The sequence below is a fragment of the Meles meles genome, chromosome 17 (genome assembly GCF_922984935.1).
Source record: "Meles meles chromosome 17, mMelMel3.1 paternal haplotype, whole genome shotgun sequence".
In the NCBI taxonomy this organism is placed as follows: Eukaryota; Metazoa; Chordata; class Mammalia; order Carnivora; family Mustelidae; genus Meles; species Meles meles.
In genome coordinates this window covers 38,710,223-38,724,371 of record NC_060082.1, presented here as the reverse complement: position 1 = coordinate 38,724,371, position 14,149 = coordinate 38,710,223, and the positions used below count along the sequence as shown (strand labels likewise).

Here is a 14,149-nt window from a genome sequence, read left to right as displayed (position 1 = left end):
TCCCAGAACCCCAGGATCATAACCTGAGCCGAGGGCAGACGCTTCACTGACTGAGCCACCCAGGCATCCCCTTTTTTACTTTTTTTGCTTTCTTGATTTTATGCAAGGGAAAATGATTGAACAACATACACCTTCTAAGAAAGTATAATTCAGTTCTTCAGTGAGTGTCTTGGCTCTTGCTTCCCATACACACACAGAATGCTCAGAGGGAGTCCCAGCCTTTCATCTTCAAGTTAGACACTGTGAAACCAGGACATGCTCTATTACCACAAATGAGCTACCCCGCAGCACGCTGAAGTTTGCCCAGTGGGAAGCTTGTCCCCGGGGGCTTCACGTCTCCAAGCGGAACACTCCTGTGCCTCCCGTGGGATCTGCCCTCTTTGTGCCCTCGTCACCTGCGATGACGCCTGGGGTATACTCTGTGCCAGGCTCTTTTCAGAACTCTTCATACACAGGGGCGCCTGGGTGGCTCAGTGGATTAAGCCGCTGCCTTTGGCTCAGGTCATGATCTCAGGGTCCTGGGATCGAGCCCCGCATTGCTCTCTGCTCTGCAGGGAGCCTGCTTCCTCCTCTCTCTCTCTCTGCCTCTCTGCCTACTTGTGATCTCTCTCTCTGTCAAATAAATTTAAAAAAAAAAAAATCTTAAAAAATAAAAAAAAAAAAAAGAACTCTTCATACACAAACATGTTGGACCCTCACTACATAGTGGGTGAGTCCGGTCCTTCTGTACAGGTGAAGACTCACCAGTTACGGGCCACTCAGCCTGGGTGGGTGGCCGCAGCGCTTCGGGCCCCCTCCCCAGGAAGGACAGGAGCATGGTGCCCACCTCGCGGCAGCAGAGCCAAACACGAGCACCCGGCCACAGAGATTGCTCGGCAGAGAGTTGACTGTGGCCACGTTCCTGCTGCCGTTGGGTTGGCGCAGTGCGGCTCAGGCGCCACCCATTGCCAGAGCGTTTATTGGCTCTGTCCTACATCTGTTTCTACCAGGAGATCTTTACTGTGATCCACCTCTCAGGTACTAAGGAACATTGCAGAGTTTGTGACGACTTGTGAGAATCAGTCACTGTTAGCAGGGGAAAAGTTTGTTGGGTCAAAAAGGTGATCATAAGGTGATTTATTCCAACTATGTCATATTAAGGTCTGATAATTGAGTCCTGTGTCGTGTGTGTGATGATGATAAATTTCAGATCAGTTGGTTTTGCTGAAGTCAACTCCCTGACTTTTCTCTGAATTCCTGTTTGTTCAGATCACAAGGTTTACATCTGGCACAAACGTAGCGAACTGCCAATCGCGGAGCTGACAGGGCACACACGCACAGTGAACTGTGTGAGCTGGAACCCACAGATCCCATCCATGATGGCCAGCGCCTCAGACGATGGCACTGTTAGAATATGGGGACCAGCACCTTTTATAGACCACCAGAATATCGAAGGTAACACCACCGCACACCATCCCTGTGTTTCCTCCTGGTGACACCTGGCCCAGCAGTACTTGGAAGTGTGGGATAGAGTTCATTTCCTCCCTCTTTTAGAGACTGTGTACTTTCTCTCCTCAGAAAGAGTTTCAGTAACCTGAGATACAGGTGTGTGTGTGTGTGTGTGTGTGTGTGTGTGGTGCGTGTGTGGTGGTGTGTGGTTGTGTGTCTGTGGTACACACATGTGTGCCCGTGTGTGACACTGGGGAGCACGAAGGGGAGCGTGCCACCACGTTCATAGCTGTGTAGCCATTTAGTTTTTTCAGCTCAACAAATCTTGAAAGTCTTGCTTCGTGATGCAGGAAGCGTTTTCTACTTTCACACCCATAAGAACTAGCTAATACTACAAAATTTGAACAACTTCAGAACGATTTGCTCTTATGAATAAGTCCCCATAACACCGTGTGGCCCCCTGTGCACCGGGCGTGACCGGGAGAGAGAAGGACACTGCGATCTGCCCTGCGCCTCAGGGCCAGGCGGCGTGTCCAGCCAGCTGGCACACCGTCATCACAGCCCTGTGACAGCAGGGTCCACCCTTGTTTCCATGGGGGAGAAGACAGGCGCAGGCCAGGTGGAAGGGTTTTCCCTTGAGGACATGGCTCGGTTGAGCCAGACAGCGGCACTGGAGGGAAGACGCCGTGAGAGCTCATATGGGAAGGATGCGCTGCTCTTCTCTGAAACAGAGCAAGCGAAGTGTTTGGTTTCCTTAGAAGGAAGCGAGTCACCCAGAAAACAGATGAAGAGGCTTTTGTTCCCCACGTGTCCCACCTAGACATCAGCGAGAAGGAGCACCCGCGGTCGGGTGAGCGTGCCAGGCCGGAAGAGGACGCGAGTGAGACTGAGACCCGCTGCACGCATGTGCAGAGCCCAGCAGGCCCTCGTGCGTCTGCGCATCCCCACGGGACCGGCCCGTGTGCCTCTGGGACCACCGCTGGAACCAAGACCCTCTGGACAACTGGTGTTTTACAGATCCATAACCATGATTCTAGCTCCTTCTCTCGTTTTATCAGTCATTTGGAAGTTTGTTCTTCAAGGAGCCATGTTTGATTTGGAGACACAGAGAAGCATTAGGTAGCTAGAGAATTTCCTGGTGAGCAGGTACTCCTCAGACCTGGCTCAGAGGCCATGCCTGTGCTGCCCCGCCGCTGGGTGGAGCAAGTAGCCGTGGACACCGAGGCAGCAGGGGAGCCAGAGCTGGGCCTTGTGGGGTCCACTCCACCGCCACGGCCCTGCCTTGTGTTCTGGCAACGCAGGTGCAGCCCCAGAAATACATTCACAGATACCTGAAACAGGAGGACAGTTTCTGTAAAACTTAGGTACTTGGCTGTATGCCTTTTACGTAGGTATCTTCTGGGTTCTTTTCCCCTACTTGAATTTTTTTTTTTTTTAACTAATTAAAGTAATACCTGTTTGGAATAGAAATTTTGGAAAACATAGATGAGGCTAAAGAAAATGACATTCAAAAATCATGACACCCTAGCATACTGTAAGTCATTTAAGCAAAAATATTTGACTCCCATTTCAAAAACGAACTTGCTGACCTTTCATTCTAACAGTAGAGTTCGATACGGTGTCATTTTAAGGAATGTGTCGAGTAGGTTAGGACCAAGCAGGCCAACACTGCAACGCGGGTCTTTAGATCAGTACGCCAAGTGAAAGACACTGGACTCAGAAGACCACTTAGTGCAACCCCATTTCTGTGAAATGAGTGGGCAGGTCCATGGAGACTGAAAGTAGACCAGTGGGGTGCTGAGGGCTGGGTGCTGGCATTTGTGTGTGACTGCTGACAGGTGATGAGATGGTTGTCCAGCCCATGAATGTGCCCGTACAGCCGCTAAACTGTGTCCAGGAGGCTTGTTGACCCATTCCCCAAAACAAACAGTTGGAAGATAGCACAGAATTCAGGCCGAGTGAGTGAAGCACGCGGTCCCAGATGCCCTTCTACCTTGGACCGCCAGGTCGGCCACCCCTCTGACTTTGTCATCTCTTCATAAAGATTTCCTGTTCCACAGAACTACTTGAAGTTTCATTTTTAAAGTATGAGATTCTAATTTGATTATTCACTTGGGTTCTCCAATAATCAAAGTAATGAATTTAGACTATAATATACAGGCTAAGACACGACACGGACACATTGTTCTAAAGATGATGGTGGAAATAACCAAGAACTTGCCATGGTGTGATTGTTCTCAGTGGTAGTACATTTTGTAATATCATGATGCTGATATTAAAACTTTCTAACTGGTGACTTTTTTCTTCCCCTCCCCTCTTCTCCCCCCCCACCCCCTCCCGAAACACATTTCATCCCGTCTTCATTCAGAGGAATGCAGTAGCATGGATAGTTGATGGCGAATGTGGAGCAGACGACTTCTGTTTAACTTAAAATTAGTCGTATTTTAATGGCTTGGGATTTGGTGCAAACAAACATGATTGATAGCTGAACAGACATGCTCGTCATGAAAAAAGAACCATTTCTGAAGCCCGATTGGGGCCAAACATTTACACCTTGCTTCATAGTAACCAGTTGAGATGAAGCACGTCGTTAGAACGTTGTTGGACACCATGTTGAATTACCCCCCATCGGTTGTGAAGAACTGTGCTACATTCAGGCTTACCCACTGAACTCAGTATATATATTTTTTTCCCTCCTGCCTTTTGTCTGGTGGGATACCATTCTTGTTGCTCTTCTGTGTAATGAAGTTTAAATGCTTGTTTGGAAAACTTTATTTAACAGTTTAGAAGGCTTGATAGAAGGAGTGCATTAGTCTGAAGAGTATACATTGGATAGGAAAGAATTTCCTTCTTTTGTTTCTCCAAAATCTTTCCGCCTTATTTAGCTTGAGATCTTTGCAGCTTGGTTCATGGATTCTAGCCTTGCCCGTTGCGCAGTATATACTGATCCAGACGATAAACCAGTGAACTATGTCAAAAGCACTCTCAATATTACATTTGACAAAAAGTTTTGTACTTTTCACATAGCTTGTTGCCCCGTAAAAGGGTTAACAGCACAATTTTTTAAAAATAAATTAAGAAGTATTTATAGGATTAAAGTGACTTCATTTGTATACATTTGGAATCTAAACCAGCTTCAAAAAGTTTCCTCTCTGATTTAGATATGCAGTATAACTGATGCTCTTCTGGAATCCCATGTGAGACTTGCCCAGAAACAGTGCTTGAAGGACATTGCCCAGGAAATCCAGAGTCCTGCCGTGAAGGTGTCCCCCCTTTTGTTTTATTCCTAAAGGAACATCAGTACCTGATGTTGAAGAAATTCAAGATTCAAAAAGAGAATTTTAAATCTCTACCAACAGGAGAAATCAGGAGTCAGCTTAGGTTCGCAGCAAAGCCCGTTCCAAGCTGTTCCTGGCTTGGGAAGGTGTTCTGGTGCGATCCTGCGGGAGAGAGGAGATGAGGTGTAACCACTGGGGAAGTTCCTAGTCTCCTTGAGCTTGTCAGAAGGATTCAGCAGGTTCCAGACAGACTAAAACTGGGTTTAAAACCTCACAGTCCTTGATCTTAATGGCCCTTGATATTCTGACCTGTAGAGATACATAAATTGACAGAACGCTCCTTCTCCGTTTTCCCGATATTGCCATACCAAGCCTCATTCAAACTGGTGCTGTGGGTAGTCCTTGCCTCCCCTCCCCCTTCAGTTCAAAGAAGGTCTCCTTCGAGGAAAAGCACTTTGAATCTTGAGGATTTCACATTTAGAATAAGCCAAAAGCCTGATGTTCACATTGTGCTTTTAAACCCTATTAACAGCGGAATGCAGCTGACTTGGTCTCCTTCCAGACTCCCTCCCTTCTCTGCAGAGGCTCGGGGAAGGGGGGGGGGCACAGCTGTTACACTGGGAGGAGTGGGAGTACCCTGAGATCAGGTTCTGGTGAAGAAAAAGGCTTGTACTAAGTCCCCTTTGGGGTCCAGCCACGCCTGCAGTCTGTCCAGCACGGGGAAAGGCTTGGGTGTCAGGAACCCTCCTGTGGGCACGGGGCAGGGCCAGCCCCAGAGACAGGCGGGCAAGTCAAGGAGGGGAGAAGAAAGACAAACACAATTGGCCTTAAAATAGCACGGATTCTCCCAAAAGCTCATAGTAAGAGAAAGTGACAGACCGTGGTCGGCAGATTATTTTATCAAATTGGTATGTAAAAGATTTCTTTAAGCTCCGTTTTGCAGAGACCACCACTTAGAGAATCAAGAATTCCTGTTTTGATACTTCTGAGTTACAAATAACTATATGTTACAGTTTATCTGGTACTTCACTTTTCTTAACTCAAATTACTTTTTACTTTGAGCTTAAATAAAAGTCTTCATTGGTAACTGTATATAAGTAAGTGGCAACTTCTCTTTACCTCAGTGCAGTTAAACCCACTCGTGTTTTCGGTGAGTCCCCAAACCCTGCAGCAATCCCTGCAGCCCAGTCGCTACAGCAAGGTGGGCACCAGCGGTGGGCAGAGCCAGCGCAGCATGCCTGGGGCCCCACGGACGCTCCCCGAGACTGCTGCCTGCTCAGGGCCAGCCTGGCCCCCATTCTGGCCTGGGCTTCCCCCAGCCAGCCCCACGTCAGAGTTTTTCTGTTAAAAACACTGTAAAAAACAAAACCACAAAAGGTGGCATAGAGGTGAGGCACACTTCGCAGAGAGTGTATCTCCTTGCCGTGGGGTGACGAGGGCGCAGGGGCCCTCAGAGTGGCCAGGGAAGAGCATGCCCCGGGCAGGCTGAGGCGGTGGGCCCCCCAGGGCTGCGTGGGGACCATGCTCAGTGAGGTCACAGGGCAGAGACCTAGGATCGCCTGACAGTGCTGTAGGTTGGAGAGTGAGGACGCCGGCCGGCCAGCGCAGGACACTAACAAATGTATAAACTGAAAAGTACCAATACTTTTTGCACGTAGATCAAAACAGAGTGGAGAATTTGGGCTCCACAAATCAGGTTAGTAGGCTCACTTCCATGTGCTTAAAAATGTTTTGTTGTCGTTCATTGAGGGCTGGAGCAAGTATGAAATTAAATGTCTTCTTCCTCCAAACAATAGTTATGACTTAGTACAGCGTCAGACTTGAGCAGGACTGGGGCAGGGAGGGGATGAAGAGCCAGGGGTGAGGGTCCAATGTGGGCGGGGGGCCGACATAGCTTCCCTAATGGGCTCCGTTTCCGATACTGTCCTAGACCAGGCCAACGTATCATATAAAACCAGGTAAGTCATCTCAGAAGAGGAAATTGGCAGGCGTTCCAACAGATGGGCCCATTTTAGTGGGTAGGAGAACAGACGGGGTTACCTAGCTCTAAATCCACACAAGGTGATGAAAGGAACCTGCTAGTTGAAAGGAAGAAAAAAAGTCCCAGTTATGGTCTGTGTTTTCATCTGCACCCAAACCCAGAGAGAGCGGTTTCTGTTCTTGGGTGTGTTCTCCCTCCAGAACGACGTTCTGTGACATTAATAGAAAACCCTTCTTTCCCACCCCTCCCCATCCTGAAATTTTCTTTTTTAGGCTCTTGTTTCCTGCACACGAACTGACCCTATCACCTCTGCTCAGTGCTAATTAGACTGCACATCTCTTGAAAGGGCGCTCTGTGTGTGCGTTTCTTTGACAGCAGAAGAGGGGCTGCTTTTGAATGGGTTGGAAAGAAGACCTTTCTCTTAATCTCCTTTGTGTCCCAGCTCTACAATGTACCAACATCCTGGTTTAATTTTCCATGAGCCTCTCATTTAGACTTCAGCAGCTCTCTTTTGGCCTTATTCTCCAAAACACTACTTGCATTTTCAAAACCATATCTGATTTCCTACAAATGGCTAACTTTAAAAGAAGGGGTGAATCTGCATTATTTACACTTAGACACTTTCTAAAAACAGGGTGAATTGAAATTTCCAGTGTTGTTAAGCTATTGTTACAGTAGCTGCCCTATAGTTGCAGAAACAAAAACTATAAAAACCCATCCCCTGTCTATTTAATCCAGATAGGCTGGATTTAATGAAACTAATAGTATAAAAGTGTGTGAGTGTGTGTGTGTCGTGTGTCCGTGTGGGGGAGAGAGCATACGTAAGTCATCAGAAGTCCTAGAAACCACTTTCTGGGTTCTTGTCAATTTTACTAGTCTCATGCACATGTGAAGTGCCCTCTCTCGAGTTTAGGGTCTGATTAATACTGCTCTATTTTTCTAAGATTGAGATGTGTCCCCATCTTTGACTCAAGCATTTTCATTATCAGGGTCAATGTGCTAAAACTGAATCGTAACATTTTTAGGCACAGATGGAAAAAATATGTCATTGGCTCCTTGAAAAAGTGTGTGTTTGTGTGTGGCGAGGGGACAGACCCATAGAAGCATGTTTGTACTTACAAACCAAGCTGGAGAGATCAAGAAAAGAACTTACATGCTGATCTCAAGATGCCTAAACTGTCCAGATTTCCATGGCGTTGTGGTGGAACTAGCTGACACTTAGAGCTTTTGGTCTGTAATAACTATTTGCTATGGATGGATTCACTGTTTCAGAGAATTGTGTTCTTAAATTTAGGGGGTTCTGGTATTTTTTTTAACTGCCTCTCAGATTATATTTAGTAGTTTAAATTTCTTTGCTTTATTATTTCATTAAAGCATAAAAACTTCAGGTCTCTGATATTTATTTTCACTTGTTCTACTAATTATTTACAAAACACCCTGTTAACTTTTATTTTATAAATGTGTAGTATATTAAACGTCTTTAAAATTTTGTTCAATTGAAACTCCATTAACTTTGATTTGCTTTACTGGGATTTTTTTTTTTTTTTAATACACCTTTTCCATGTCCATGCGTCGCACTTACCCACTTGTTTGTATTCCCTTCAGTCCAATAAACAGAATGAGTAAGACCTTGCACTGAGCCTCCTTGTGTCCTTCCAACCTCAAATGGCTGATTGGCTGAATCTGACGCCCACACCCCTACCTGCATTCTCCACTTCATCGCTTCACCTGTTGCAGTGTCTTTTTCAAAGGGCTATTGTGTCAGGGATGCCTGACTGGCTCAGCTGGTGGAATGTGTGACTCAGTCCTTGGGGTCGTGGGTTCGACCCCCATGTTGGGTGTAGAGGTTACTACAAAATTATGAAAAAAATAAAGGGCAATTGTGCAATCATGGATTACTTTAGGAGAATTCAGGGAACACTTGGATTTTACTTGTATTTTGAAGAATTATTTATTCAGAGGAAGAGCAAGCACAGGGGGTTGGGGCAGAGGGAGAGGGAATCCCAAACACACTCCCCACTGAACATAGAGCCTGATGTGGGGCTCAATCTCAAAATCCTGAGATCACGGTCTGAGCTGAAATCAAGAGTCGGATGCCTGACTGAGCCACCAGGTGCCCCAGGAACCTGATTATAAAGGAATCAAGTGCCTGCCCCATTTTGCTCAAAAATATTACTGTATCTAACACCATGTATTAGAAATTGCATATGGTGATTGAGAAAATATACTTTCAGTTTGAAATGAAAATCTCTTTCCTAATAAATAATTATATAATTACTTTTAAGATTTTATTTGGGACCGTGTGCAAGAGCAGGGGAGAGGGGCAGAGAGGGAGAAGCAGACTCCCCGCCAAGCAGAGAGCCAGACCTTGGGCTCAATCCCAGGACTCCGGGATCGTGACCTGAGCAGAAGGCAGACACTGAACTGCCTGAGCCCCCAGGTGCCCCATTACATAGTTATTTAGAGATCTCCATGGAAAGGGCCACCTAGGTGACTCGGCTGGCTAAGTGTCCAACTCCTGATTTCAGGGTTGTGAGTTCAAGCCCCACTTTGGGCTCAGCACTGGGCATAGAGCCTGTTTAATTAATACAAAAACATCTTGGAGAAAGCATTGAGTGTGTACAAACCCACAGCACATTTGTGTTTATGAGAAAAGGGAAAGAAAAGCAGTCGTCCCGTTGGGGAGAGTTCTTGCAGAAGTGAGCTTGAGGAGGCTTCCCGTCAGCAGCAGAGTCCTGCCCGGAACGCTCCCCAATGGAGAGCCCATGCCGGGTCGGCAGTTGGGAGTCTGCAGCGTCCTGAGGAACAGGTGGGAGAAGTCTTTCCACTTGTTTTCTTTAAAAACAGCTCTACTCTGCGGACTTGGACGTGCAAGACTATTCATCTACACTAAGCTCTCCTGCCAGACCCCAGGACCTGGGATGCAGAATTTTCCAGCCTTAACAAATCCCAGAGTTGGGGCCTGTGTTTGGGACGGGGGAGTGGGGGCGAATCTCAAGCAGACGCCATACTCAGCATGGAGCCTGAAGCGAGGCTCTCACAGCCCTGAGATCACGACACGGGACGCCATCCAGAGTCAGATGCTTAACCACTGAACACCCAGGTGCCCCTGTAGCTGTATCTTAAAACACAACTCCGTTCCTCCCACTTAAAAGTGGATGATTTTTGGCTACATCGTTTAATGATGTCTTGGTTTTCCAAAAACTTAAAACTTAAGGAAGTCTTTTTTTTTTTTAAGATTTTATTTAAGAAAGCATGAACAGGCGGGGACGGAGGGAGCAGGAGAAGCAGTCTCCTTGTGGAGCAGAGAGCTAGACCTGGGACTCGATCCCAGGACCCATGACCCAAGCCGAAGGCAGATGCGTCACAGCCTGAGCCCCCTAGGCGCCTCTTCCTGGTGGGTTCTGAGCCACAGGACTGTGTTCTACTCCTCAGCCAGGAGCCCAGGAGTTAAAAGCAGGCAGGCATGAGGAGGGACTAGGCACAGCACACGTTTCTGGCCGTGGAGGAGCATGACGTGCACGGTTTGCCTCGGCATCCTGGGTGCTCACCTCAGGCCGGTCGCCTCTTAGCTGCATGGGGCAGACACCCCAACTCCAACTTTATAGAGGGCAGTGGACTGAAATAAAGCAGCTGGTCTGGGGGTGCCTGAGCATCACTGACCACAATGGCGAACTTCCCTTGGTCACAGACAGCCAGTCACCTCAGGCTAAAAACCGATCAAACTTGTCCAAGACGGAGAAGGGCCCACTTTACCAATCCTTCTTAACTGCATAGATCAGAGAAGAAAAGGACACTTTTGAAATTGTATCGAGACCTTTGCCCACATGATGAAAACAATAAAACAGACTCACAGAGCTCCTTAGAGGAAAGCTCCCACAATAAATTTGAGTATCTTCAAATTGTTCTGTGAATATTGAGAGTAGCGGTTAAAATCGTGGTTTTGGAGTCCTTGGGCCCGACTCGATCCTCTCACTCGATGCAAAGCTCTGGGCATGTTCCTCCACCTGCCAGAGCCGGGTGTCCGCATCCACAGCGGCAGCTGATGGCACCGGATGCTGGGGTCTGTGGCCTCAGAGGACACGCGGCAAATCAGCAAACGAGTTTTGAAGACCAACTGAATCCAGAATATGGGGGCTTCTATGACTTGACGGCTAGGTCACACGACCCGGTTTCTGCAAGACCGCAAGGAAACCAGAGGGAGCCCAGTACATGCAGGGACATTAGCCAGATGAAATAGACACGTCCGGGTCCCAGGCCCAACAAACCAACCTCTGAGCCAAGGGAGATGTCTGAGGACCACCTGCAGGCTCAGTCCTAAGAATCAGCTAGTTTATGTGCAGTGTTGCTGTTGGTACCACGGTCATGTGTTTCAAGGACGTTGTCTTACAGAGACGTGTACAAAAATATGACAATACTGCAGGTGTGATGACGTCGACCTCGGGGTAGATCGCGGATAAGCCAAGGACGTAGCTGGTAAGAGCAAAAGGACCAAGCACCATTAGAGTCCTATTACTGTCTCAGTGGAGCCTCGTGTGGCCTGGCCCTGCCCCACAAGCCTCCTCGAGATGGAGAGGACACTCGTCGCGCGCTGGGTGCAGCTTCGCTGGGTGCAGCTTCGCACAAGCCGTGCCTGCCCTCTGTGAAACAGGCTCCTCCTATCAGCGGTAAGATCAGCCCTCCGAGGAGATTCATTCCTCATCTGACTTGATTCCACATCACGTCCTCACTGAGAGATTATCAATTTCCATGTATTGAGCTGTGAAAACAGACAAAGGAAGGACTCAAGCTCCTTCCCGCTCAAGTGCCAGACCCTCGCCCCAAAAGCATGTGGTCCCCTGAGCAGCCGACAGGGGACGAGATCGGGTCCCCTGACCAGCCACAGAGGGGAGGCGCCTTCCTGCGTCACACGGACTCTTACCACGCCCTCTCAAGGTCGTGCACATAGGAGCCCAGATGGGAGTGGCGCCTTGTCTGCCAAGTGGACATTCTGATGAGGTGCTAACATTCAGTGGGACCTGGTGCAGATGACAGGACTGCTCGGTCACAGGTCCCCAAGGAAGAGTCATGCCGGACCATGGCTACCAGCCTCCAGAGCAGCGACTGAACACAAAAAGTTCTTGCTACAGGCTTGAAAGAGCAGCCCAATGCGGGACTGAGTACCCCGTGAACAACCCCCGGGACAGCGACAGTCTAATGTCTCACGTGATAACCGCAGACCACAGCGCCAACCCTTCAGCTGGGAATGACCTTCGTTTGGGAATTCAGCTACTTCCGGACCAAAGATATTTAACTAAAGTGAAACACATTGACCATGGACTCCTAGAACTCTCACAAGAGGCTTGGCTGAAAAGCACAGGCCTCACTGACTCGAAGCCACAGGAGCCCACGCAGCACAGCTCCAGGTGCCCGGGTCTCTATGGCCCTTCCGCTCGCTCGCTGGCAGGATCTGCAAGCCAGGCACGAACCTTCCCGGCATCTTGTCACCACCACGACTCTGGTTTCCGTCATGAGGAAGCAGGCGCACTGGTCTCCAATCCTGGCCACGCAGGTCTCAGTGGGATTTTCTTGAGCACAACAGGGGCCCGGACTGTGGCGCTCCACCGTGCCTTCCTTCCTTCCCAGTCGTACTTCTTTTTTTTTTTTTAAAGATTTTATTTATTTATTTGACAGACAGAGATCACAAGTAGGCAGAGAGGCCGGCAGAGAGAGAGGAGGAAGCAGGCTCCCTGCGGAGCAGAGAGCCCGACGCGGGGCTCGATCCCAGGACGCTGAGATCATGACCCGAGCCGAAGGCAGCGGCCTAATCCACTGAGCCACCCAGGTGCCCCCCCAGTCGTACTTCTTGCCGGAGGAGCCATGGAACCACAGTCAGACCCTCTGGTTCATCCAGCAGTCACTCAGGGCCTCTGTGTGGGAGCCATGGAGTCAGGTGGTGGCAGCGGGAAGAGACTCCCGACCACAAATGCTGACCTCGCAGAGGACCCGCTAGGTGCCAGCGAAGTCAGGTCCATGGGAGGCATCCTCAGCTCTCAGCTGCAGAGAATGACCCCGGAGAGGAAGCAGGTTCAGACTCCCACAGTCTTGTTGTCTACAAGGCAGGAGACCTGCCGGAGAGACTGCCGGGCTTGGAGGAGCGGGCCGTGTCCCCTAGTTTCCTCAGCACTTGGCAAGGACAGCAATAGAGGGACAGGATGCAATGCAGGTGCAGAGGTTGCAGGCAGGAGCACCCTGTGGGTGCTGGGTCCTGCCCACACAGAGATCCCAAGGACACATCCAGCTTCCCTTCCCTCTAAGCAGCAGTGAGACGGAAGGAACCAGAAGGTCTCTGCAGGGTTCCCCTCAAGGGAAAGCACAGAGCATGAATCCCGGGCACCTTAATCCCAGCTCCTGAAGTCCGTGCTTCTCCCCTCTTTTCATCATTTGTACTGGCACCCTGAGAAAATACAAACGCTAGTCACCCCATCTCCTGGCTTTGATGCAGACCAGCAATTCAAGATTGGGGACTTTGGTCCTTTTCAACCACAGTCTGCGTTTCAGAATGGGGGACAGCCCGGGCTCGCCACTTATGTGGCTTTGCGCTCGCCTCCTAGAAGACTCTCCTGGGAAGAGCAAACCCTCTACCCCCTTCAGCGGCTTGCAGCGACCTGTCTCTCGGCTCTTGGGATTGAAGTCCCCCCATAGCTTCATGGCTTCAAAACCCTGAGCAGGGCCTTGCGGGCACTGGAAAAGGGGGAGAAAGCCAGTGAGAGATTGATTTGTTTTGGGTTTTTTAAGGCGCAAGAAGTTGGCTCCAAAGGAAAAGGTAGGAAAGCCACCCCCACCCCACCCCCGCCCCAGTCACTTCCATGTTACAGCTGCTCGGCTCTGGGCATCAGCTATGCCCATAACCAGGAGGAGGGGCTTAGGAGGCCCTGGAGGCCGACAGCCACAGTTTCCCTCATCTACCAGTCCCCATTCTGCCACATGCGGCCAGCTGCTCCAAACGGGGGCCCTTCTATCCAGGGAGTCAGGCTAATCGGTCTCGGGACTTCTGCCCAGGCCGTTCGGAGTCCTGGACTGAAAGGACACATGGCACCTGACCTCTTGGTGACCCCACACCTTGCATAGCTGCCCACTTCTGTCCGGACATGGGTAACTCCCCCGGATTCTGCTGTGAAACAGCCCTGTTTGGCCTCGAGGCCAGGGCTCCAGATGGCGACACCAGGGCAAGAAGCAGGACCGAGAATCAACAGCTGGGTCACATTGCCCGGCAAACAGAGCCCAAGAGCTCAACACTCACGCCAAGCCCAAGAGGAGGCCCGGCTCCAGGGAACGGAGTTTGGCTGGGGAGCGCCACATCCGTGAGACGGCCTGTCCCTGGTCGCAGAGTGGACACGGGTATGGCAGGACAGAGGCAGCGTGGTAATGGCTCCATGGTCACTCGGTTGACTGGGCTATTCCTGCTCTAATCTGATAAGCA

At 49.6% G+C, this 14,149-nt stretch overlaps 1 protein-coding gene across 4 annotated transcripts in view; it reads left to right on the top strand.

Moving 5' to 3' along the window:
- Positions 1-8,322, top strand: part of WDR26 (WD repeat domain 26) — a 45,328-nt gene extending 37,006 nt beyond the window's left edge. For all 4 annotated transcript variants that reach the window (XM_045983672.1, XM_045983671.1, XM_045983670.1 and 1 more), the window contains exons 13-14: positions 1,249-1,434; positions 3,797-8,322. In XM_045983672.1, the coding sequence (XP_045839628.1) occupies positions 1,249-1,434; positions 3,797-3,822 (212 nt within the window). In that variant the 3' untranslated portion in view covers positions 3,823-8,322. The remainder of the gene's footprint in view (positions 1-1,248; positions 1,435-3,796) is intronic.
- Positions 8,323-14,149: the final 5,827 nt, after the last annotated feature.